Source organism: Pongo pygmaeus, chromosome 1 (genome assembly GCF_028885625.2).
Source record: "Pongo pygmaeus isolate AG05252 chromosome 1, NHGRI_mPonPyg2-v2.0_pri, whole genome shotgun sequence".
Taxonomy (NCBI): Eukaryota; Metazoa; Chordata; class Mammalia; order Primates; family Hominidae; genus Pongo; species Pongo pygmaeus.
In genome coordinates, this window is record NC_072373.2 from 7194231 (window position 1) to 7222055 (window position 27825).

The window sequence follows — 27825 nt, forward strand, 5'->3', positions numbered from 1 at the left end:
CTACAGCACTTAGCATGGCATCAGGTTCTCAATTAATAATACAGCTCCACAGTCATCTACATTAGAATATATTTCTGAAAATATTTTGCAAAATTGTATGAAGCCCTCAAAGAAAAGAAAAAAGCAGAAAAAAAAAGAGGGGGAAGGGAACTCCCCAAAAAAACAGAATTTCTGTAAAGCAAAATTAATAATAGGGGCTACAATCCTCTTTTATTCTGATTCTGTACGGAGAGATTACAAAAGTACTAGAAGTTTAAAGGGGTTTATGTCAGAACTAAGACAATACATGATAAAACAGTAATCAGATTAAGGCAGGTTCTACACCTGTTCCCTCTAGACTCAATGTTTATTCAAGGCTCATCATCACTGGCCATTACAGAAATGCAAATCAAAACCACAACTGGGGGGAGGGAGGAGGGATAGCATTAGGAGATATACCCAAAGTTAAATGATGAGTTAATGGGTACAGCACATCAACATGGCACATGTATACATATGTAACAAACCTGCACGTTGTACACATGTACCCTAGAACTTAAAGTATAAAAAAAAAAAACCCACAATGAGATACCATCTCACGTCAGTTAGAATGGCAATCATTAAAAAGTCAGGAAACAACAGACACTGGAGAGGATGTGGAGAAATAGGAATGTTTTTACACTGATGGTGGGAGTGTAAATTAATTCAACCATTGTGGAAGACAGTGTGGCGACTCCTCAAGGATCTAGAACCAGAAATACCATTTGACCCAGCAATCCCATTACTGGGTATATACCCAAAGGATTATAAATCATTCTACTATAAAGACACATGCACACGTATGTTTATTGCAGCACTATTCACAATAGCAAAGACTTGGAACCAACCCAAATGCCCATCAATGACAGACTGGATAAAGAAAATGTGGCACATATACACCATGTAATACTATGCAGTCATAAAAAACTATGAGTTCATGTCCTTTGCAGGGACGTGGATAAGGCTGGAAACCATCATTCTCAGCAAACTAATACACGAACAGAAAACCAAACACCACATGTTCTCACTCATAAGTGGGAGTTGGACAATGAGAGCATGTGAACACAAGTAGGGGAACATCACACACCCTGGCCTGTGGCAGGGTAGGGGGCTAGGGAAGGGATAACATTAGGAGAAATACCTAATGGAGGTGATGGGTTGATGGGTGCAGCAAACCACCATGGAACATGTATATCTATGTAACAAAACTGCACATTCTGTACATGTACCCCAGAACTTAAAGTATAATAAATAAATTAATTTTTTAAAAAGACAAAATAAATACCAACAGAGTATATAATACAACAGACAATCAACATTCTGGAGACATAAACTATACCTGCTTCTGGTCCCCGGAACCACAACTGCACCACTTTCTTCATTTTTCCTTTGTAAAAGTGTTGCAAATTTATTTCTTGTCTTAGGTGGAGTGCTTACGCTCTTTTTGTTAGTAGGTCCATTTACCAGGTCAGGCACAAACACTTCAGAAGAGCTCAATGATTTATTGCCTTCAGAGCTATTTTTCTTGGTCTTCTTCGTAAATGAAAGAGAATACTGACTCAACAGGTCATCTTCTGACAGCTCTTCTAAATAAAAACAAAATTATCTGTAAATCTTTGTTTCACGTGTACTTAGAGATTTGGCCTTAACTTCAGTCTATATCCCATTGTCCTAAAAATAAGGACTTATTTTTTTTTAAAAAAAACTATGCCTCAGAAAAGAAAACATAAGGATAAGGATGACTCAAAAAAATTCCCTTCGTTGTTTTATAATTTCACACATTAGTTTAAGATTTAATATCAGTTGTTTATACAATTTCATGTTAAAATTACCCAAATCAAAATTTCAGAGCATAATCAATCCTGTGTGGCGATGTATTCATTATACTAAGGGTCTAATTTTGAATATAAAAAAATCTCCAGGAAAATTTATATGTAAATATATGGTTAATGATCAATCGTTAAAATGTTCCAATAAAACCAGCAGCTATTGATACATACAGTTTATGTGTTCTGGGTTTTGATGTGTATTGTGAATGTCATATAGTCATAAGTAGTTTGTGCTGTAGCTCTGATCCTTATTACTTCACTATGAGGCCCAAGAAGATTGCTGTGTGTCAAATGTATTCTGTGGTATTAAAATAAATCATAAGACTAAATAATAACAAAAGTTTAAAGTCTGAGATAGGTAAGTACATAGAGACAGCACTAACGCTCTTTGAATTACTTTGACTAATTCTGAGTCTGAACAGCTTCTTCTCCACAGAGGTGTAAGTGCACACTACCGTAATCTTTGTGAAGTTGATAAGACAGGTTGGGGCTACCAAAATACCAGAAATGAGATGTCTCAAATTTTTAAAAGGCACAGATTTTTAAAAAGCTGTATCAGCAAATTAGATGTTGATTCCTGGCAAAAGTGAAATGTTTATTAGGCAGGGAATTGTGAGTCCTTGCAGAAGAAGAAAACCAAGTGTTCCAGGGTCCCCAACAAGGCTTTCAGAAGCCACACCAGATTAACCTCATTTTTTTTCCTCAATAAGGTTATTAGCATAGCTATTTGGGGACTCCATAAATTAAGCATATCTTGAATTTGGCAAGACACTTGAGTGTCTCTCATATCATCCTAGCAGACAAAGTAAAGCGATATCTACTGTATATTAATTACGAGGATTTGCAGCAAGTTGTGCAGGCCTAAAAGACTACTACTGGCAACTGTTAGTCAAAAGGAAGTCTGTCTCATATACTCCAGATTTCTGTACTTGCTCTGATTCAGTTAAACATTATATAAGCAAATATACTGTAACCAAAACTTTAAGACTCATCAATTTCCAGATGACATAGACAATATCCATTTATTAGAAAACACAAAAATTTGAGCAAAAAAAAATTAACAGGCAGAACAATGAACTAAAATGAATTAAGATTATTGTAAGAGGAATGAGTTAACCCACATTTAAGTTTAAAATGTAACTATACCTGGCTTAACAGCAACTGGCAAATATCAATTATCAACTCAGCAAATTCCAGCAAAATGCCAGATTGCAAGAATGTGAATGCAATCTTAGTTTGCAATAATAAAAGCACAGGACTGAAATAGTGCCACAATTCTAAATATTTATTCTGTGGTAAGCAGACCACATTTCAATAATCACACTCACTGTAACAACTACACAATTCTTAAAAACCTATATTACACCCAGAGCACAACCTGAATGGCCAAGGAACATAATAGCCTGGAAGAGAAATTTAGGAGTGTCACAATGGCCATCTTTAAATCATGTGAAGGGCTGGTACATGAAATAGGAATTAAACTTACTCTTGTTCTTTTGTTTTGTTTTTGTGTTTGTGTGTGTAGAAAGGGGACAAAACCTATTGATAAGTTGTAGTTATAGAAAAGTAAATTTAGTCTGACATAAAGAACTTGCAAACTTGCTGATAGTGAGCTATCTACATAAAATGGACAGTGTATCTTGATCGTAGCAGAAGAAAATGAAAGAACATGTACAGGTCGGGCGCAGTGGCTCACACCTGTATCCCCAGCACTTTGGGAGGCCGAGGCGGGTGGATCACGAGGTCAGGAGTTCAAGACCAGCCTGGCCAACGTGGTGAAACCCCGTCTCTACTAAAAATACAAAAATTAGCCAGGTGTGGTGGTGGACGCCTGTATCCCAGCTACTCAGGAGGCTGAGGCAGAGAATTCCTCAAACCCAGGAGATGGAGGCTGCAGTGAGCCAAGAACACACCACTGCCCTCCAGCCTGGGCGACACAGTGACACTGCGTCTCAAAAAAGGAAGAAAGGAAGGAGGGAGGGAGGGAGAGAAGGAAGGAGGGAAGGAAGGAAGGAAGCAAGGAAGATGTATGTACACTGTACTTCTTATATAACAAGTATATATTATTTTACATAACATACACAAAAACCTTTTATTTCATATGAAGAAACAAAGGTTCAGAGATAATTATCATGAAAATCATTTAGGTTCATAAGGAATCAGGATATTTCGGCCGAATATGTATAATCTATACTTAAATTTGAAAAATAAAAGCATGAACTAAAATTTGTAAGTCTTTGTTTTATTTTTATTGTTGCTATTTCATTCACTGATGTAGACGTCTGAGGGAAGGAAGTTGAGAGAAGGAAGCAATTATAATCATTCTTTCCATTTTAAACATCCTCTATGGTGAAAAAATTCCCACGTTTCCCCAAAACCTAGTATATTCCTCTCAGCCCTTCTGCTCAATATTGTACTAGAGATTCTAGTTTCCTTTCCCCATTTAATTGTCTTGGCACATCTGTTCAGAGTCAGCTGACCTCATATATGTGGATCTTTTTCTGAACTCTATTATTCTGCACCATTGCTCTCCTTACCTACCTTTACATCAGACACACTGTTACATCACAAACTATGGCTCATAGGAAATCTTGAAGTCGGGCAGTATAATCTTGAAATCAGGCAGTTCAAAAGAAAACAAGCTTAGATTCTTATACTAAGAAAAAGAAATAAAAGGTATTTAAACTGGAAAAGGAGAAGGAAGATTGTCTTTATTCACAGGTGACACAGTCATTTATATAGAAAATCCTACATAATCCACAAAAGAGATACTAGAACTAATACGTGATGTGAGCAAGGTTGCAAATATATGATTAATGTACAAAAATCAATGGTATTTCCATATACCATCAATGAACAACTAGAAAACAAAACTGAAAATACTATTTACAGCAGCATCAAAAATCTGAAATATAAATTTGACAACAGATACGTTAAGATCTATACAATGAAAACTACAAAGCATTAAAGACTTAAATGAATGAATCAGAAAACTCAGTATTGTTAAAATGTCAACTTTCTCTGAATTGATGTATGGATTTAACTAAATCTCAATAGACTTTTTATTTTTATTTTTTATTTGAAACAGGGTCTTGTTCTGTCACTCAGGCTGGGGCGCAGTGATGTGACCATGGCTCACTGCAGCCTCCAACTCCGAGGCTCAAGTGATCCTCCCACCTCAGCCTCCTGAATAGATGGGACTACAGACACACGTCACCACATTCAGCTAATTTTTTAAAAATTTCTTTTGTTTTTATGTTTTGTTTTACGACAATGTATTCTGAACTAATAAGAGCCTTTGAGCAGGGAAGCTGCAGCTTTGGAGAATAACCAGCTGACAGCTTGCTTATTTTTTTATTTTTTTATTTTTTGAGATGGAGTCTTGCTCTGTCACCCAGGCTGGAGCGCACTGTGTGATCTCAGCTCACTGCAACCTCTGCCTTCCAGGTTCAAGTGATTCCCTCGTCTCAGCCTCACAAGTTGCTGGGATTACAAATGTGTGCCACCATGCCCGGCTAATTTTTTGTATTTTTAGTAGAGATGGGGTTTTGCCATGTTGGCCAGGCTGGTCTAGAGCACCTGACCTCAAGTGATCTGCCTGCCTCGGCCTCCCAAAGTGCTGGGATTATAGGTGTGAGCCACCGCACCCGGCCTTAAAAATTTTTTTTGTGGAGACAGGGTCTCAGTATGTTGCCAAGCCTGGTCTTGAACTCTCAGGCTCAAGCAATCCACCTGCCTTGGCCTCCCAAAACGCTGCAGTTATAGGTGCAAACCACCATGCCTGACCTCTTTTTTTTTAGAAATTAAAAAGCTAAATTCTAAAATGTACATGGAAACGTGAAAAACACAGAATAGCCAAAACAACTTTTCAAAAGAAAACTAACTTGAGACTTACACTGCCCCGCTTCAAGATTTTCTATAAAGCCACAGTAATCAAGAGTGTGTCTGATGTAAAGATAGGTAAGGAGAGCAATGGTATAGAATAACAGAGTTCAGAAAAAGATCCACATATAAGTGGTCAACTGATTTTAAACAGCTGTGCGAAGGCAATTAAATGGGGAAAGGAAAACTTTTTAACAAAGGGTGCTGGAACAATTGGACAGCCATATATACAAGGTTAAAAAAAAGCCATAATCCTTACATCACATCGTATTAAAAAAACTAACTCAAAATGGCTCACAGGCTAAAACTGTAAAATGTAAGAGCTAAAACTAATGATAATGTTTGGCTGTGTCCCCACCCAAATCTCATCTTGAATTGTATCTCCCATAATTCCTATGTGTTGTGGGAGGGACCTGGTGGGAGATAACTGAATCATGGTGGCCGTTTCCCCCATACTGTTCTCGTGGTAGTGAATAAGTGTCATGAGATCTGATGGTTTTATAAGGGGAAAACCCTTTCACTTGGCGCTCACTCTTCTGTTGTCTGCTACCATGTGAGAAGTGCCTTTCACCTTCCACCATAATTATGAGGCCTCCCCAGCCACACAGAACTGTGCGTCCATTAAATCTCTTTCTTTTGTAAATTGCCCAGTCTCGGGTATGTCTTTATCAGCAGGGTGAAAATGGACTAATACAACCATAAAACTTCTAGAAGAAAACAGGAGAAAATCTTCGCGACTTTGCGTTGGGCAATGATTTCTTAAATATGACCAATATTCACCAGCATTTTGCAAAACTGAAATACGTACCACTTCTTGGTCTTTTTGCAATGGATGATTTCCTTGGGAGATTTAACCCTTTAGTACTAATCACTCGTTCCACTCCCACAGTACTTGGATTTTCCTTCAATCGTGGGGCATCAGAAACAATACCCGACTCTGGTCTGGGAGAGTAATTCCTATGCCAAATGCTGCTAACATTAGCTGACTTTTGATATGTTTTGTCATCCCAACTACGACTTCTTGAATGAGCAGGCTAGAAAAGGAAAAGGAAAAAGGTTATTTGCAGAAAGAAAATAATCAATTTATTTCCTTCTGTATCAACATAAATTATAAATAAACATCTTAAGTTACCCTTAAAAACAACAGCTGTTGATGAAACAGCTGTCCTTGAATAACATTTCCTACTTTGCTGGTCCTATACTTTTCCATTAAATGTATCTTATATTCCTAGACCTGTTTTTCTTCTGATGAGAGTCAAGCAACTTCGTTAGCTCATTTCTAAAAAAAAAAAAAAAAAAAAAAAAAAAAAAAAAAAAAAAAAAAAAAAATCAAGAGTTGCTAGCAGCTGTAGAAAAAAAGATCAAAAGTAAATAAATAAATAAAAATCTTCCTAATACAAATGGTGCAAGAAATAAGACCACAACTGAAGAAACGTGGTCAGGAAAAAGGTATCTTTAAAATGGAAAGCAGCCAGGCACAGTGGCTCACGCCTATAATCCCAGCATTTTGGGAGGCCGAGGCAGGCAGATCACTTGAGGTCAGGAGCTCGAGACCAGCCTTGCCAACATGGTGAAACCCTGCCACTACTAAAAGTACAAAAATTAGCCAGGTGTAGTGGCATGCGCCTGTAATCCCAGCTACTTGGGAGGTTGAGGAAGGAGAATCACTTGAACCCAGGAGGCAGAGGTTGCAGTGAGCTGAGAGGGAGACTCCATCCCAAAAACAAAAAAAAAAAAAAGGAAAGCAAGCAATCGCTTTTAATGCTAATATAAGTTATTCACAATTACTACATATTTTGGAAGACAATGATCTGCTAAGGGGATGTCAATGATATTCTAATAGAGAAGGACAGCCAAAGGGAAAAAATTAGCAAAGATACAAAAAAAATCATTACAATCCCACCTGACAAAAATCCCACATGAACTCAGAATCTAATCAAAGCCTTTCACTTAAAGAAAGGACAAAAATAAAAATAAATAAAACAGGTGACATTATTCAGAATACCCTTTGAGAATTAATAAGGAAGGTAATTTAATTGAGAGAATGAATATAAAAAAATAGCTTTATCAGTATGGCTCATGGCATTAGATCCCACTGATGGTTTTACTAAATAAAAAAGAGAAACAGACAAGTAAAAAACCAGACTAAATAAATTTTAGATAAATAAAAATAATTCATTTGGTGTACAATTATGGTTCCTACAGAAATTTCTCTACGAGAAGGACAAAATTCTGACAGGGATTTGAGCTGATGAAGGATGGCCATCTTAGCATTCCATAACATTGCAATTGGTAACAGGACATACTCAACACTGTCAACTATTTTTGAGTTTCTGAGACAAAGGAAAAGCTTAAGAATCATTCTTAATGAAATTATAGGCCAGGCGTGGTGGCTCACACCTGTAATCCCAGCACTTTGGGAGGCTGAGGCAGGTGGATCACCTGAGGTCAGGAGTTTGAGACCAGCCTGACGAATATGGTGAAACCCCATCTCTACTAAAATACAAAAATCAGCCGGGCGTGGTGGCACACGCATTTAATTCCAGCTAGTTGGGAGCCTGAAGCAGGAGAATCACTTGAAACTCGGAGGCGGAGGTTGCAGTGAGGTAAAATCATGCCACTGCGTGCCAGCCTGGGCAACAGAGCTCGATTCCAAGTCAAAAAAAAAAAAAAATTATAATGCTGTGGCCAGGTGTGGGGGCTCCGCGTGTGTAACCTCAGCAGTTTTGGAGGCCAAAGCAGAATGAGTGCTTCAGGCCAGGAGTTCCAGACTAGCCTGGGCAACATAGTGAGACCCCACAGACACACACACAAAATTAGCCAGGCATAGTGGCATGTGCCTGTAGTTCCAGCTCCTCAGGAGGCTTGATGCCAGTTACTGAAGATCGCTTGAGCCCAGGAGCTCTGATGTTGCCACTGCACTCCAGCCTGGAGGACAGAGAAAGAGACCCTGTCTCAAATAAAAAAAAAAAAAAAGAAAGAAATGATAAATACTATCAATAGTTCAGCTGTGTAAAGATAGCACTTTTTAGTCTCCTTCTTTCCATAATCATTCCTCAAAACAATAAGAAACACAAACTTAACCTGCAAAAAAATTAGGAGATAATCTGTGACTTCTAAACCACAGTGCAGATAGAACATAGATGGAAGAAATTAAAAGACTTTGTCTGCAGAAGAGAATACCAAAGAGAAGCCAATTCCACCTACAGAAGCCTGGAGAAAGGCTCAAGAATTAAAGTCTTGGAATCACAGAAGCCCCTGGTGGGGGGAAGACTAACTAAAGAGAGAATTATTTGACCCTGTGTCCCCATCTCCAACCTGACCATACAGTCAACAAACATCTACCTGCCTTCAGAACCAGAACAATTGAACTTTTGAAACCCACAAAGAATAACAGACGTAGCAGGCATTTCTGAAGGTAGAGAGATTCATTTGTCTGAAAACAGAGATGAAACAAAAGGCTAAATATTGAATGGCAAGGAACCATGCTATCCTTTCCTGGCCTGCCCCAACTCACTTTCCCTATCCTGCTCTCAAAATTCACACAGCCAAAGTTTAGATACCCTAAGCAGACATCTCTTTTTGGAAAAATGTAATCATGCAGAGAACATTCCAACATTGGAGAATTCACAAATCAGATTCAATGTGTTACCAACCACATCACCCAAGAATGAAGTCCAACATCATAAGCCCCACTCATTCACACAATGTTCCCCATGAGCTTTTCGGGGCCCCTTCAAATATGACTGGCCAGAAGTTACCACCATGAGGGAGAAAATATCAACACAGGAAAAAAGTACACAGCAGTTACAAAGAGTGGAAGGAAACGTTCAAAAAATTATCATATTCTGAGAAAGATAAGAGATGACATCTAAATCTTCAAAAAAAAAGTACAATTAAAGAGTCCCTAGGATATAAAAATATGACAGTAGAAGTAAAAAATTCAACAAAATTTTTCCTGCACTGATAGAAAAGCTCTGTGCTGTCCAATATATTAGCCACTAACCACTAAGCACTTGAAAGGTGGCTACTATAACTGAGGAAGTAAAATAGCAATTGTATTTAACAAATTTTAATAGTCACACATGGCTAGTGGCTACCGTATTACATGGGGCAAGGTTAGAAAATAGGGGAATAGCAACCTGAGTGTAAGGTTTACATCACCAAAGCTGATAAAGTTCATTTTTAGGGTCGTTATGGATTTGTGCTCTCTTGGTAGGCTTGGCTTATTTCAGCTTACAGTAATGGTTACTTTTCAGTGCTGAATGGATCACCAGTTTGTTAGTGGTCATCTCTTCCAGGCTCACTTCTTTTTTTCCTCAAGATCTGGTTCCTTTACATGATAAACACTAAGACATTCTTAGCCCATCCATAATGAATAATCTAAAAGTTCCCTTAATATATCACTTTTTTCTACCTACGCTACTTTTTTTTTTTTTTTTTTTTTTAAGCCTGGAATCACCCATCTTGAAAAACTCTACTAATCCTTGCAAACTGAGGATACACATCAGTTTCTCTTTGAGCAGACAGTAGAGAACTTGGCTTGGAATCACAGCTCCCCTATTTATGAAAATGGTCAGCTGGAAAAGTTACTTAAGTGTCCTCTAATTGTCTCCTCATGTGTAAAATGAGAATGGGGCTGACCTCAGAGGCTTTCTGAAGAGTAAATGACTTACCATGTCTAAGGGCTGACCTCAGAGGCTTTCTGAAGAGTAAATGACTTACCATGTCTAAGGGCTGACCTCAGAGGCTTTCTGAAGAGTAAATGACTTACCATGTCTAAGGGCTGACCTCAGAGGCTTTCTGAAGAGTAAATGACTTACCATGTCTAAGGGCTGACCTCAGAGGCTTTCTGAAGAGTAAATGACTTACCATGTCTAAGGTGCTTAAAAGAGCACCTGGAACATAGCAAATGCTCAGAAAATGTTTGCCATTATTATTACAAAGCATTCTCTTAGGTGGAGTGAGGGACATGCTTTTTATTTCCACAGAGCCTGAAATACCTCTTTAGTGTAGCACTTAACGCATTTCTTTCTATATAATCACATCTCCTTCCTATTTAGGCAATGGGCATTTGACAGGCAAGGATCTTACTTTTCCTGTATTTCTTATTTTTCTTCATATTCCAGAACCCTAGCTAACCTAATTACATTGTTTCAGTGCTTGATAAATGTTTAGTAAAGGAATAAATTAGTGAGCAAGAATTAAACTGGAAGCCTGGGAAAAGAAGAAAATGTTAACCAGAAGGATACCTCAAAGAGGCAAGAGGATGTAGCAACGAAATGGAAGCCAAAGTTTATTTCCAAGTTTTCCAGTGTGAGAACAGAAGAGACCTGTAGCTAATACTCATTCACTCAACATATAAACATAGTAAATATCATACAGCAGTGAGGATCACCAAGGTCTGCCTTTATGAAGACCACATTCTATTGGAAAGAATCAGAAAAGAATAGAAGCATAATGTTATACAGTAATAAGTGCTAAGTAGGAAATAAAAGAGAAATGTGATTAAAAGTTGATTAAAAACATGAAGAGTTTAGTTTTGCCTATAAATAGACTTGGAGGCTACAGGAAATCAGAGACGCAAGAGACAGTGAGAATTCTGTGGTTGGCGCACAGGCGAGAGAGACTGGAGTAAAGATGGAGACGTGACTTCTTTGCATAAATGGGATTGAAACCCTAAGGACTTACCTAAGGAAGAAATGTAAACAGAAAAGAGAACAGAGGATAAACAGAAATACAGAGAGAAAGAGAATGATGGGAGACAGTATCTTAAGGAATACATACAATACTGAAGAAGGAGAAGAAAACAGCAAATTGTGGCCAGGAGCGGTGGCTCACGCCTGTAATCCCAGAACTTTGGGAGGCCAAGGTGGGTGGATCACCCGAGGTCGGGAGTTCCAGACCAGCCTGGCCAACATGCAGAAATCCTGTCTCTACTAAAAATACAAAATTAGCCGGGCGTGGTGGTGCATGCCTGTAATCCCAGCTACCTGGGAGGCTGAGGCAGGAAAATCGCTAGAACCTGGGAAGCGGAGGTTGTGGTGAGCTGAGATCACACCATTGCACTCCAGCCTGGGCAACAAGAATGAAACTCTGTCTCAAAAAAGAAAAAAGAAAAGAAAACAGCAAATTGTTTAAAGAAACAGCAGGGGCATGCATTAAATATTTGTTACATTGTGCATGAGTGAAAAAACAGCTTTAACTCCCGTAGCATTCCTAGGCTTGGGTCTTCAATGATGCCAAATGCCACAGAAGCCGAATGGAGTGAGATGAGAAAAAAAGGCATCAAATGCTTGGTATATTCAAATGAAATGCTCAGGGATAAGCGTTTGATAATAAATAACAGTCACTTCTTAATTTTAAAAAATTAACCAATATACCTATGCTCTAATAACATGTAATTTCTCTAGGATCAAGTTGTTTTTAATGTACATTCTGTACAGAGCCTGGATATAGAAACGCTTAAAAGAAGCTTAGTGTATGAAGATTTGCCTTTAATCACAGCTCGAGACATAACTAAAATGTGTTTTCATAGAGTGGTCATCAAAACGTTACCATAGCAGTGTCTGGATTGTAGTCATCGATCTGTTCAAAAGTATTTATATCTTTATTTCCAAGTGCTATTTGAAGAGCTATGGAATCATCAACATACCTAAGTTAGTAAGATTAAGGAAAAATGTATTTATTAACAAACAACCAAATGATATTATACTAAGATGGAAAAATGTTTTCTATTGTCACAGAAAATCCATAGGTTTATGACTTAAATGGAGTCTCCTTACTTTACACATCAGCATTACTGAAAGCACAGACACAGTTTGCTAGTCTCTATCTGTCTCTGCAGGAGTTGGTGTCTTCTGACAAGGGCCCAGGCCATCACTGACTCCCTCCCTTTAAGGGAAACAGAGGGGAAAGTCCTAGCCACTACCTAAGTGACTCAAGGCTCTGCATCAGCCTGCATGCACGTGGCCAGTGGCTATGGGAAGGGCATCCTCTCCTGGTGCACTCAGATGCCCAGAATGCTCCTCCTGATAAGTCGAGCTTGCTTGCCACGAGGAGGTCCTCTCAAGAGCCACCTTTGGAATGTGTACCGTAAGTGACGGACCCTGTGCATGCTTCTGTCAATCTAAGTAATCAGGATGCATAGCGGATGAGCCTTGGGTTTATGAACAAAAAGTTGTTCTAAATTTTCACTAGCATGGTAATTTAAATGAACAATATACAGATTTCACTATAAAAAAAGAAAAGCAAAAAATAATGTGCAAGCTTTTTACTAAATGCCTCACAAAAATATTGAAGAAAAATGCACAAATTCTACCATTGTGTTTCAGAAAGGATACTGCCCAGCGTAGCTTAGTGTTTCAGGATCAACATCATCTTCATAGGCGTTCAGAGGAATAAGTTTCCTTTTGATGGGATCAAAAACTAGCTGATAGAGGAAGGTATTGTTGGCCCGAATAAATCCTTTGATGTAATCCTCTGGTACCGTGATATTCATCTTGAGATAATGTCCAATTTTCTTGATAACCTAAGAATGCATGCAAAAATATTTTATCTGCAACTAAAGAACAGGGAACATATCATCCTCAAGGCTGATTGATTTACATTACAGGGTCATGAAGAGGGATTGAAACATTATCTGCTTTCATCTACATTAAAAAATTCTACCAGCTAATACAACCATGTTATATCACTTAAAATTCTAAGTCTCATAACTAGTATTTTCTTTGGTTTTTCTATTACTAATCTGAAGGATAAAAAAACACAGTTATATAATACATCAAGTTTGTGTTTCTAGGTGTAACTTTGAGATACATTATTCATTTATCATCAAAACCTTTTTTATCAAGAAAGGAAAAAACAAAGAACATCCAAAATCTGAGAATTAAAAAAAATCCAAATATTTCTAGATCGTATTTTTAAAGCAAGTTGACATTCTGATTATGGTGAGAGTCATGGATGCTTAAAGCTGGAAAGGATCCTAAACATTGCATAGTAAATTCATAGATGAAAAAGGGAAGGCCCAGAAAACCAAAGGGATCCTGGAGTCACAGGCTAGTTAAGGCACGTGGTCCTAGTCCCATCTGGGACACCATCTTCCAACCTAGAGATCTTTCCGTTACATGACATCCCTCTTCGTCCTGAGGACTCAGGCCTTATACTCCTGGAAATAGAAAAATGGAATTTCTGCTCTGCAAACTGTAAGGGTTTAGAGAATATCCAAGGGGGAAAATGAGCTTCTTTGATGTTTATTTTTTACGAGAAACTACAAAGTAGCAATGTCCAGAGTCTCAGAATTTTCCAGATGATATATGACACATGGTATCAAATGAGGCTTAATGAGGCAGCAGATACAGGTTGGGTACACATTATCCAAAATGCTTGGCACCAGAAGTATTTCAGATTTTGAATTTTTCAGATTTTGGAATATTTGCATATACACATTATGAGATAACTTGGGGATGGGGCCCAAGTCTAAACACAAAATCCATTTACGCTTCCACACACTGACAGCAAGAGGGTGAAGAAGAAAAAAAACTCAATTTATGTTTCATATAAGCCTTATACACATAGACTGAAAGTAATTTTATACAGTATTTTTAATTATTTTGTGTACTCTTCACATGAGATCAGGTGTGGAATTTTTCACTTGCCTGCTGGGACTCAAAAAGTTTTGGATTTTTGAACATTTCAGATTTTTGGATTAGGGATGTTCAACTTGTATACAAACACAGCTGTCTTCTATTAGGCCACATTAAAGAGATTTGCATAAATGTATGATTCCTCTCTCTCATAATTTTTGTTTTAAAAAATATGATTATTTTTCATGAAAGCATGCTATTTATGCTAACATGTAATGAGTTTATTATAAAGTTTAAGTGAATTGATAAACATTTAATTTTTGTTTTAATTTTTAATTCAGTAAATATCAATAGCTATCGCCCACATAAACAAAAAATATTACCATAAAGGAGCTTGAGGAGTGTAAAGGGATCCTGAGAACAAAAAGTTTGAGAACCACTACTATAGAGTTATAGCACAGAAGTCAAAAGACTCCGAGTTTAATTTTACCCTAGAATATTTTCTCCTTCAGCCTCTTTATACTAGTCTTTATTTTAAAAATCACTACTTTTTTGCCAATTGCAGAAAACATGATTTTCCCAATATATGTTAGTTGCTAAGGCAAAGTTCTAGTGCCTCAGTCATTTGCTCCTTTTAATAATGTAATATAGGTTATTCACATAACAGAATATTTAAATCCATATTATGATTTATTATTTTATTAAGGAAATGCTTCAGAAATTGAATATGACACTTAGCAAATCACTCTTACCTTTACTATATCTGGATTATTGGCTAGTCTTAGGACTTTGCATGCCTTTGCTAATCCAATCCCACGCAGTGATGACAGGTAGTCACAGCCTGAAAGAATACACATGTAACGAAACTTCTCTTCCGTGAATACATCCCCAAGCTGCCTGCACATTCCTAGCCGAGCCTGATCAATTTCAAGTCCATTTCCAAACTGGTCCATCTTTAAAATCACCTTCAAAAGGAAGGGAAATTGTTAATACCTAGAAAGGTCACTGTTATTTGTCATTATCTAATCCACTGCAATAATTTTAAGAAATCTTTCTTGTTCTTCACCATAACACTGAAAGACAGGAGACATAGATAGACAGGCTGATGATTACTACTAAGTTTACAAATAAAGTATGCTGAAGCATAGGATACGACTAGACAAGGCTATACAGCCAGGACTCAATTGTCACAATTCTGGTATAAAACAAGCTCTTTTTGCATCTCTCTATTTCCTACTTGTGTTACAGGGTTGTCGTGATAATCAAACAGTAATGCATACGAGAAAGATTTTCTCTGTCACTTGTACATTTTAAGTAATCTTTTTCCTTATTATTGAAACAATACATGTTTATTGTAGAAAATTTGGAAAATATAGAAATTCAGGAAGAAAACAAGTCATCCCTATTCCCTCATTTATCACTGTAACCTAGTATTAACCTTTTGATAGAGACCCTTCTAGTCATAAATATAGACATTAACAAAAATGAGAACTTCCTGTAGTTTTGTATCTTAATTCTCCCCTAAATAAAGTTTTCCATGAAATAGTTTTATATATAATTTTAAATAACTGCATAGCAACCCTTTAGTACATAAGTTAGTATACCTAAACTAATCAAGAAATATAAAGCATATGTTGTCATTATTAAAAAATAAAACTGGTACGTCCACATTCTACTAAAGAATTTGCATAAAACAATAACAAAACCCTCCAACCTTAAGGGCTTACTTTGAAAAAGTACCCAGATTACACAAACATCAAGCAGCAAGCAGCAAAACCCTTCATTTTAAATAATTATTAACATTATAAAAATAGATGTCAGTTGCAAATATCTATTAAATACAATAATTTATTTCATAATATTTTATAACTATTATAAATTTTGTAAATATTATAAATTATCATAATTTCCTGGACAGGAAAAATTCCACCTCCTTGATTTACACTACTCCTATCTACATAGAAGAGTAATATATAGTAGTCAGAGTTGAGTACCTTTTTACAGCCAAAAGCTAGGAGATCCGAGTCCTCTGTAATTATGGCTTGTACAATTCCCGCTTTGTTAAGATAGGCCAACTGCGCATCAGCTTCATAGGGAGCCACGAGGCAATCTACCCCTTGAGACCGGGCAGCCTGGAAGAGAGAATCACAGTGAATCTCTAGCACGGCATCTGGAAAGTACTAAACAACTTCCTGTTTCAAACCCACTTTATTACTAGCCTCAGCAGGCACATGCTAATATTACTTTGAGAAATCATTTCCTTTGAAGTAGAGTTTTTCTACTATAAGTTTTAGTATATGTTGAACTAATTATATAGCCATTAAGACATTTTTGAAAAATCAACTTATAAAATTTGGAGAAAAGAAATACTGCTACACAGCCAGAGGAAAAAAGAATCCTACAAGCTACGAAAGTAATTATTTTATTTTTTGGAGACAGGGTCTAGCTCTGTCACCCAGGCTGGAGTGCAGTGGTGCCAGCTGGCAGGGTGCACTGCAGTTTCGACCTCCTGGGCTCTGGGCTCAGGTGATCTTCCCACCTCAGCCTCCCGAGTAGGTGGGACTACAGGTGCACGCCACCATGCCCAACTAATTTTTTTGTATTTTTTGTAGAGACAAGGTTTTGCCATGTTGTCTAGGCTGGTCTCAAACTCCTGGACTCAAGTGATCCACTCACTTCAGCTTCCCAAAGTGTTGGCATTGTAAGCGTTCAGCGATTGTGCCTGGCCCAATTATTTTAAATTATAGAAAGCTTCCATCTTAAGAAGGGCTATGTTCCGAAAATATACATTTGTTTGGAGTTTTGAATATATGTTCCCCATAAAAATAACAGGTTGTCCTCTCAGGCTACGAAAGTCAGTGTACTGACACGGTATTGATAAAATTATAGACCATATCCAGCAATGTCTTGGGGGGAAAATATATACATATGTATATGTGTGTATACATACACACACACACACGTGTATATATACACACATATATAACTCTCCTCTAATAATATATCTTACATATATATTATAGACTATAGCACTATATTTAAACCAATGCATTATGAGAAAATACTTTTAAAATAAACTTGCCAAGAAAAACAGCCCCTATCATAGCCTCTGTGTCAAAATCTAGGCAGCTGGAACTGGAACTTCCATGTTCTAAACTATGGGAAAATGGTTTCCAAGGTCTGAAAGAGAGCCTTTGGGAAGTGAAAAAAAAAAGAGGAAAGAGGTATCAAGATCCTGCTGCTATCAATTTTGGTGACAATTTGCTATTTTTCTCATTTTTTTTCCTTTTTTTGTCCAGCAATAGTCCTACTCTCATCCTTTTACACCACTATTTGTGTCCAATCAGGGTTTCTCCTCTACTTCTGCATACAATGCCGCCTCTCTTCTCCTGACTACACAGAGCACACATTTCTTTATACTTCACACTCTCCTGCATCCCATCGTTTCCTTCTAGCTTGACCCATACAGAAAGAGCCAGAGACTCAAATGACAAAGCCAAAATCAGAACTGTAGCGCCTATTTTAGCTCAGGAACTGGATGACAGAACTGTAAGCTAGAAAAAGCTGACTCCACCTTTATCATCATCATATCTTTAACAGGCCAGGCATGGTGGCTCACACCTGTAATCCGAGCACTTTGGGAGGCCGAGGCAGGCGGATCACCTGAGGTTGGGAGTTCGAGCCCAGCTTGACCAACATGGAGAAACCCAGTCTCTACTAAAAATACCAAATTAGCTGGACGTGGTGGCGCATGCCTGTAATCCCAGCTACTTAGGAGGCTGAGGCAGGAGAATCGCTTGAACCCGGGAGGCGGAGGTTGCAGTGAGCCGAGATCACCACCACTGTGCTCCAGCCTGGGCAACAAGAGTGAAACTCCGCCTCAGAACAAACAAACGAACAAAAAAGCCACAACACCTTTACCAAGCAGGTTCCAAAAAGGGGAAAGTGAGGGCTGGGACTGTGGGCACCTTGACACTAAGATTTACAGGAATAAGGAAAGAAGCTGCTGCAAGGAGGAGGTGAAAGGGAACAGAAGTCTGTAGGGTGCCTGGGACAACGAAGCTACATCACAGATCTCCGTCATTCAAGAGTGCCAGTTACAGTAAGTGTTGAAGACTATAGGAGAGTTGGGTGAGACCGATGCCTCCAGGAATTTGTTCCTTCCATCTCTTTATTTTTTTAATTTTTAATAGAGACAGGGTCTCATTATGTTGCCCAGGATGGTCTCAAACTCCTGAGCTCAAATGATCCTCCTGCCTCAGTGTCCCAAAGTGCTGGGATTCCAGGTGTGAGCCACCGTGCCTGGCCCTGTTCCTTCCACTGCTATGGGACAACATGACTAAAGAGAGAGCCTTACTTATGCCTTAGGATTTCTCCTTGGAAATTGTTGAAGTCTTCTCTATCTAGTGATGCTGTTCCCTTCTTCTTCTGACATCTGCCCTTTACTTGAGGTTAGGCCTAGAACAATTTTCCACCCTTGATTTTCTTCCTCTCTCATTAATAAACAAGTTGTAACTAGCTCTGGTGAACTTGCCCATCTGCCCCTTTGTCTTCATTTTCTACTGGCTTACTTTAATTACTCTGTGGGCCATGGCATGTGTGATATTGATAGACCGGGTGAAACACTCTCGGGCTTCTGAGACTTTCCCCTCACGAAGAAGCTGCTTTCCCTTAAGAAGATTGGCTTGTCGTCTTCTGCAATGGAAGAACATTTTTTAAATATAAAACATTTAAGAGGCTGACTCAAGAAACTGTAACAGAACTATAATTCAAGAAGCTTTCCTGGAGTTGAAAAAAGTTTTTGACTCATTAGAAAGTACACACCAGGCCCTTGAGAACATTAACCCAGATGATTTGGGCTTCTAAGGCAAAAAGAACAAGTGATTTAGAATGATTATATGCACACACACACACACAAGATCACCATTAGGCTTTTCCACAGCAATTCTTTATGTCAAAGAAAATGTAGTAACTAAGATACTTTTAAACAAAAGTGATAATGTAGCAGATACATAACATTTAAGGAAATCTGTTCACACACTAGGCTATAAAATAAGCCTCAACAAATTAAAATTTTATTTATTAATTTTTTTTAGGCCAGGCACAGTGGCTCATGCCTGTAATTCCAGCACTTTAGGAGGCTGAGGCGGGCAGATCGCTTGAGGCCAGGAGTTTGAGACCAGCCTGGCCAACAGGGCAAAACCCCATCTCTACTAAAAATACAAAAATTAGCCAGGCGTCGTGGCACGCGCCTGTAGTCCCAGCTACTTGGGAGGCTGAGGCACAAGAATTGCTTGAATCTGGGAGGTGGAGGTTCCAGCGAGCCAAGATTATACCACTGCACTCTAGACTGGGCGACAGAGTGAGACTGTCAAAAAATAAAAATAAAATTTTTAGTGACTGGGTCTCACTCTGTTGCCCAGGCTGGAGTACAGTGGCTCTTCACAGAGATGATCATAGGGCACTAAAGTGTTGAACTCCTGGGCTCAAGTGATCCTCTTGCCTCAACCTCCCGAGTACCTAGGACAATAGGCGCAAGCCACTGAGCCTGGCTTAAAATTTTTAAAATTGGTACCATATAGACTACAATGTCTGACCTTAGTGCAATGAAGTTAGAGATTAAGTAGATAATTAACTTACTCTCTTCTAGATCTCTCTACTTCCTTTTTAGAAGGTAAAGTACATCCATCAAATACGAGAATAGGCTTGATCCCATGAGATAGTAACATATTTACAAATTTCATACAAAATCCTACATACCTATGGAAAAAAAGAAAAATATTCAGTGCTTCACCTTTCTTCAGGTAATACTTCTGCTCTATTTTAAGCCAGATGAGAAAACTATAAAGAGAGAAGGTTTTTTTATTTTGTTATTTTAAGCAAATGTTTTCATAGGAATTGGAACTCTAACTTACTAGACTCGGATTCAAATCCTGCCTTGGATACTTATGAGCCATGTGATGTCTGGTGAACTACTTGACCCTCCAAGCCTTGGTTTCCTTATCTGTGAATTAAAGAGCTTTGATATCCCTTCTAATTCTGACATCTTTGATTTCAAATCTGGTCTTTTGCCCCCATTTTTTTTATGTTAAAAAATTTCAAATCATTGAAAAGTTGAAAGAATAGTACAGTAAACACTAGATTCTTCCAACGACACCATATCACAGCTAAGTAATTTAATAGTGACATAATATTATCTAATACTCAGTTTATATTATAATTGGTACAATTGTCTCAACAATGTTTCTTATATTCAGTGGTGTCCTGGTAAATGTTTAACAACCAGTTCTAGGGGAAGAGGTGCCTGATTTCCCTGAGATAAATATTCCTCAATGGCAGATGAGCTACCTACGTGAACTCAATGAATGCTGAGCTGAGAAGACATGGTGTAGAAAGAGCTCATACAAATTGGCTCCAGGACACCACTGCTACTATTTTTTCCAAATCCAGGATCCAATCAAGGGTCAGGTATTACATTAGGTATTGTAACAAAAACAACTGCATTTACAACTTCTATCATTTTATAAAGAAAAGGATATTTTAGCTCAAAAACAGGAATGGGAAAACAGAATCTTTAAAGACAATCTTTTTGCATAACACAAACTTAGCAGCTAAGACAAAGAAAAAAAAGATGACCTTTTAAATCATATCTAGTCATCTTGATGAAAGACTCACTACATTGTTATCCTTATTTTTTCTATTTGTTATAGATCAGTGACAGTGAACTTGCATTGGTATGCAGCAATGATTGGGACCTGCTGATCATAAAGCAAAATTTAGGAGAAGGCAAATAAGAAATTATAATGAATTTTACAACACATTTGTTTTTTTGCTAACCAGGATTATCAGTATATTTTCTGTACCCAAGAACGTGGGAGGCAGAAATCATCACAGATTTTCAAAGCATTTGTTAAAAACTTTATCTTAGGTTAACAATTGGGCCAGGCACAGTGGCTCACACCTGTAATCTCAGCACTTTGGGAGGCCAAGGCAGGCAGATGACTTGAGGTCAGGAGTTCAAGACCCGCCTGGCCAACATGGTGAAACCCTGTCTCTACTAAATATACAAAAATTAGCCGGCGTGGTGGGGCACACCTGTAATCCCAGCTACTTGAGAGGCTGAGACAGGAGAATTACTTGAACCTGGGAGGTGGAGGTTGCAGTGAGCCGAGATCGTGCCACTGCACTCCAGCCTGGGCGACCAAGATTCCGTCTCAAAAAAAAAAAACCAAAAAAAAAAAGAATAAAGGACATATTAATAGTCTTAGTCCATCAGTGTCTTGATATTCTGGCTTATTATAAAGAAAGAAAACTAGGCCTATTATCACAGAAGGAAGTCATCCCTGATTTGGGAATATTCTAAAACATACAACTTTCACTTCCTGATAAGTTCTGGCATTGAGTGAAAACAATCCGTTTCTGGGGGGGAAAAAGGCTCTGTAGGTCTCATACTTAATCGTCAAAGAATTAACATAAGGTCCAGACTTACCTATCAGTAGGTTCACCTTTGGCTAGTTTTTCAGCACAAGCAATAGCTCCTTTGTGAAGCCAGCAATATGTATCCACAGCTACTACCTGCCCTTTATACTTCCTCACATGGATGGGTTCTGAAGCTTCTTTGATAAATTGTAGCAATCCCTGTATCCCCATGCTGCCAAATTAACTACCTGATATGAAAAAAGACAGGGAGAACAGAAATATTTAAAGAAAAATACATTTATTAAAACATTTTAGACAAATGAAGAGAAAGCTTGGAGTCCAATGCAGAAATTGGTTTGTTGTTTTTTTTTTTTTTTTTGAGACGGAGTCTCGGTCTTTCGCCCAGGCGGGACTGCAGTGGCCTATATCGGCTCACTGCAAGCTCCGCCTCCCGGGTTCATACCATTCTCCTGCCTCAGCCTTCCCAGTAGCTGGGACTACAGGCGCCCATCACTGAGCCCGGCTAATTTTTTGTATTTTTAGTAGAGACGGGGTTTCACCATGTTAGCCAAGATGGTCTCAATCTCCTGACCTCGTGATCCGCCCGCCTCGGCCTCCCAAAGTGCTGGGATTACAGGCGCGAGCCACCGCGCCCGGGCAGAAATTGTTTAGATATTCAAGAATCACTGCTCTTTAATATTTTAGCTGGGCTCTTCCCTGTCAAACAATTTCCATAGGGTAGAATTTAAATTAATCACTAATACTACCTCTAATGCCACTTGACAGTTGCTTAATGTTTGTTTATTCTTTCCAAAGTGCTTTTGCACTTTCACTCCTAACACACGCTTCAAGGAGCCAGGCACAAACAAAACCATGCACGCGATGGCATCGCATGGCCTCTACAAAGGGCATTAATTATAAGGGTCAACGTGCAAATTCAAATAGGAGTAGAAACTCAAAACAGTTTGTAGGAAGGTAAGTATTTCAATTAAAAAACAAAGGAAAAATTCAAAAAGAATCACAGAAATGATCCTGTACTTTTTTAGGACTGAAATTCACTGCTATTAGAATGCATTATTTTAAGAACGAACATTCTGGTAATAAACAGTGGTGGCGCCTAGGGGCAACTCCATCAGTCTCTCTGAAAGCTACCCCAAAGAACTGTGAAACTGCATCTGCTATGCAAATACAGCTTCAAGACAAATGCTTTAACTTTCCACCCCCTTCCATTCCGGTTGCAGCCCCCTAAGCCCTTTCTATGCAGAGATTCTGGGACTGTCACAACCCTTTCTGATGAAACGACCTCCCCCCACTCTACAATAAAAAGTCAGTAATGGGCACTGAGCAGCTGCTTAGCATTTCATAATACAAATCTCTCCTACCAGACGTTAAGTTTGGAAGGAAGGGAAGAAAGAAAGTACAGAATCAGGAGGCAGCTTTACCCTGTTGACACCTTATCAGAGCTCTAAAGGCTCTAGTCCAGCAGTTCTCAAATTTCAGAGGTTCTTAGACTCTCAACTCCACTCAGTGACTGGGATTCACTAGTTCTGCTGTGAATGAATTTTAAACAAAGCAGTCAATCTGGATGCAGGTGGTCCTCAAGCCACAGTTTCAGAAAAAGTCTCTTACCTCTCAGATGGTATCTAAAAAGAGTTTTCTCTCACTCCGAGGAAAACGGATATAATAGTTCATGAAATTTACATAAGTTTCTTCTAGGCCAGGCAAATATCCTCGAATAAGTATTTCTTCTTTAGCGTAGTAAGAATGGCTGAGTGCAATAGTAAGAATGACTGTGTACATATCTCAAAGAGATCGCATGTGGCACTCGAGGTAACAATAACAGCACCATCTTCACTTTATCCCTCTGTCTCGCGGAGATGTGCAGGCGTGGCCCCCAAGCCCATTCCAGACGACACGTTTCCTTAGGTCTGCAAAATATTATGGGAAAATGTACTTGTCAACATTTAAAGGTGGAGAGATTGCATGTAAAACCTGGACTGCCAGCTTCTGCGGAAAAATGACGTAAGTCTGGCAACCCTGGCGCCTGCTCTAGCCCGGAATCGTCTGCTCTCTTATCTCCCTCCGTTCACTGAATTGCAGACCTCTCGTTACCAGACGTCCCCTCGGAACAAAACAGATACTCCACTCAGGCTAAGGGCTCTGCTGTTGGGTTGGGAAAATCACGCCAAACCCTCTCCTCCCCTTCCTGGAAGACCCGAATCCCGAGAGGAGGGTTGGAGGTGGACGCGCAGGTCGACCCCCAGGGAACCCACCATTAGCCTCCGCACAGCCCGCTCCTCTCACCTTCCGAGAAGGGACTCTCCTCCTCCCCTTGAGCGGAGCCGATTGCGGTTGGAGAAACCCGCTCCGACGTCCCTAACTCACTGTGGCCAGAGCACCCACGGCCAGCAACGCAGAACACGGGCAACTTGGCTAAACAGCGCGCGAAAGGCAGATCTTTCCATTTGCGCGGGTTCCTTGCGGCCACGCCCAGAGGATGTGACGTCAACGCGTATCCCGCAACCCGGTTCCGCCTCCTGCGGCTTCCAACTCATAAGGTTGCGTCCTGAGCGCTCCGTCTCGCTGGGTAGACAGCGGCTCACTACCCTACGACTCCAGCCGATGCTGCCGGCCCGAACTCCGTGCGACTTCTTGAGGGCGCGAGTGGCACTGGCGCTGATGGCCGATGGTGAGCAACGCCTCGGAAGTTGGGAGTGTTTACACCCGCCGGGGCTGCTGGGCGTTGTAGTTCTCTCCTGGCTGCAGCCCCAGCTCTGGAGGCTGATGTTGAAAGAGCGCCGTCGCGCGTTGATGTTGAGGCTTTTCAAACCTGAAAAAGTTGCTAAGTCCCCCTCGGCGTCATCAGTCCCATCCTAATTCCTTCATTCTCTTTAAAACGCTCGGTTGCCTCTACAAATCGAAATTGAATTCAGTTCACGCTGGGTTCTTTTCCCTATTGCAGTAGTAGTAGTGATTAAAATCTGTCCCTACCATTTTACCTAGAACCCAGCTTCGTTTATTTTTGACGTAAGTCGGGGAAAAATTAGCTATATAACAAGACCTTGAAAATGGGCCTTAGAGACAAAGACTTTAAAGGCATTTTGGACTTTCATGGTCAATTGTGGCTAGGTTTCCAATCCTCATAACACCCCAGACCTCATCGCTGTCCTCTTAGGAATATTGTGATTTAAAAAATTGGAAGACACCTTAGGCCAGACCACAAAGTAATGTTCTGGGCTCGGAGATCAATAGGAATGATAATTCAGACTCAATTCAAGGAATTGAAGGGGAAGAAGTGAGCACATTGTTAAAAATGCTCCCCATTTGATTACCTTCTTTACATCTTTTTCTCTTTTAAAGTCTTTATGATCACTCTAACATCTATCATGCCAATTTTTAAGGCATCTATTATGCCTTAAATTTGTTTCTAAAATTGTTGAAAAGGTGCCACATTTGGGGAATGTGTTTGGAAAAGCAGTGTAATGCTTTCTCCCTGGTTCTGGTCTTTAGAGCTGGGACTAGGAGAGATGAGAGAAGTTATCTTCCCTCCCTCTTCCAAAGGCTATGGTAGACCTCACCCTAAACTAGCTTGGAGTGGACTCTTGGAGAAAGTGGGGGACAATTTCAAACTGCAGTAGATTAAAGAGGAACTTCGATGTGGGCAGCATGTGTTTGTAGAGAAGCCTTCTTATACTCATTGGACTATCCAGCAGTAGTAACTGCTTCAGTACCTTGAATACAACCATGAATATGTCACACATGGGGGTCTTAGGAAGGAACCCCAAAATCAAAAAGGTGTCCATTCCAGTGTCACTGAATCTGTCATAAAACTAACATGAGAGTTTGCTGCACTGTGAATGGCTCATGTATTTACTATGAATTTGACTCCCAAGGTTTCAAACTGGATTCTTGGCTGCAGTGTTCAAAGACTAAAATTGAAAAAGAAAACACTAGTTACAATACATTTCACTAACAGAATATTTTTACTCTTTGGGAGGACAAAACCATTTGCATCAATGTGTGCAGTAATTTACTACTGCCTTAAGTGTGCCTGTCAGTTCCAGGTGGCATGGGGGACATAAAGAGATGACCTGTGTCTTCAAGGAACTTAAGATCTAGTTCTGTAGACAAAACACATGTTTATCAGACAGTTAAGTCACAAATCATGATGGCATGTTATTAAATGCTGAAATAAATGGTATATCCCATATGTTTCCAGCTTAAGACTCAGTTCCAATGTTACCAGTTTCCAAATGTCTTCCCTAAGTTGGATATTTGTTTGATATGCACAAGCATTCTGTGAAGACTCTTTGGCCCTGACGCTTCTCATATTCTCACTGTGTTTGAATTGTCTTTGCCCTTCAATAGACTGAAAACCTTTTGAGGTAGGGTTGCCAGATTTAGCGAATAATAACGTAGGACACCCAGAAATTTGAATTTCAGATGAACAACAGATAAATTTTTAATATATCTAATGCAATATTTGAGACATATACTAAAAGAAACCCCTGTTCATCTGAAATTTAAATTTATCTGGGCATTCTGTAATTTTATCTGGCAGCCTTACTTTGAGGGCAGGGATTATGTCTATGAATTTTCACATCCCAGTAGCACTAGTGTTGATTTTAAACATTTCAAATGTGTGGACTAATACATGAATGTCCTAGGTATGGCACTATTATTATGGGTTTTCTGGGCTGCTCTTATCTTTATTTTTTTATTTTTTATTTTTATTTTTATTTTTTTTTTAAGACAGAGTTTCGCTCCTGTTGCCCAGGCTGGAGTGCAATGGTGCGATCTCGGCTCACTGCAACCTCTGCCTCCCAGGTTCAAGTGATTCTCCTGCCTCAGCCTCCCAAGTAGCTGGGATTACAGGCATGCACCACCACGCCCAGCTAATTTTGTATTTTAAGTAGAGATGGGGTTTCTCCATGTTGGTCAGGGTGGTCTCGAACTCCCGACCTCAGGTGATCGGCCCTCCTTGGCCTCCCAGAGTGCTGGGATTACAGGCGTGAGCCACCGTGCCCGGCCAGCTCTTATCTTTAAATACTGTATCTTGTTGAAATATCAGATTGCCTGATTTTTAATTTGGAAGATATTGTCTCCATTGTTATAGGGCAGTGTTTTCTAAAGTATGGGACTTAGCCAATGACTTGGGGTCTAGTGACAGTTGCGGGTGCCCTCTGGATGGCCTCCTGCCTTTGCCTGGTTTCAGGCAGGAGGAGAACCACAGCTGAGCAGCACCTTCCCCACCACACACACACACACGCACACACACACACACACACAGATGCATACACCAGTAATTTCTAAGAAGAGACGTAGGAGTAGGGATTCTTTTTAGTCAGCAGCATTAGGAGGATTTTTCTAAAGCTCAACTTCCCTCCAAATCAGAGACATGGGAACAGGGGACAACCTCAAGTGCTGGGCAAGTCAGCATCCTCTTGTCACCTCATATGGGACTAGGTTTTTATTTTGCTCCTCTGTTGAAATGAATGTGGATAGGTGTTCAAAACAGTATGTATGCAGTGTAAAGGTGAAGATGAAGGAATTGTGCACAGTGCTGGTGACTATTACATATACACAGAACAGAATATCCTTTTTCTCCTGACTGATCGTCAACGGCTCTGGTTTTCTGTTTAAGTAACTTATTTTTAGGTGCTCATTTTTTTAGCTCAGTTTGATTGATTTTGATTTGCATTCAATTATTTTTACATTTTTAAATTATTTTAATCAAATGACTTTGTGTTCATTGTATTTTTACGGTTATTTCTATTATGGCAAGTGACACAGTGTTAACATGAAACTTGCTTTTTAAGTAAATTTAAGTTGAAAACCGATTAAGTAAACAATAGAACAGGTGTTTTGCAGCAATGGTAAATATAAGTAAGTGAACTTTCCGTAACAGTCATTTCTCCCATCTTTAAAATAACCCTTCAGCATTCCCCTCATTTCTCTGCTCCCGTTATCGTAAAACTTTTTGAAAAAAAAAAAACCTGTACTTCCTATCTCAAATTCCTCCATTTACTATTATAAATAGTAATATTATATTACTATTACATTATATTATATACGTAAAACATACATACAGA

At 39.2% G+C, this 27825-nt stretch overlaps 1 protein-coding gene across 3 annotated transcripts in view; it reads right to left on the bottom strand.

Moving 5' to 3' along the window:
• EXO1 (exonuclease 1) overlaps window positions 1-27708 on the bottom strand; it is a 44063-nt gene extending 16355 nt beyond the window's left edge. Inside the window, exons 1-12 of one of the 3 annotated variants that reach the window (XM_054478873.2) lie at window positions 24038-24243; window positions 23363-23661; window positions 23176-23283; window positions 21804-21981; window positions 19955-20074; window positions 18886-19009; window positions 16309-16446; window positions 15067-15279; window positions 13073-13260; window positions 12288-12384; window positions 6538-6763; window positions 1358-1604 (exon numbers count right to left, since the gene is read on the bottom strand). In XM_054478873.2, the coding sequence (XP_054334848.1) occupies window positions 1358-1604; window positions 6538-6763; window positions 12288-12384; window positions 13073-13260; window positions 15067-15279; window positions 16309-16446; window positions 18886-19009; window positions 19955-20074; window positions 21804-21964 (1514 nt within the window). In that variant the 5' untranslated portion in view covers window positions 21965-21981; window positions 23176-23283; window positions 23363-23661; window positions 24038-24243. Of the gene's footprint in view, window positions 1-1357; window positions 1605-6537; window positions 6764-12287; window positions 12385-13072; window positions 13261-15066; window positions 15280-16308; window positions 16447-18885; window positions 19010-19954; window positions 20075-21803; window positions 21982-23175; window positions 23284-23362; window positions 23662-24037 lie in introns of all 3 variants that reach the window. The other 2 variants (XM_054478890.2, XM_054478883.2) reach the window with 2 other exon arrangements.
• Window positions 27709-27825: the final 117 nt, after the last annotated feature.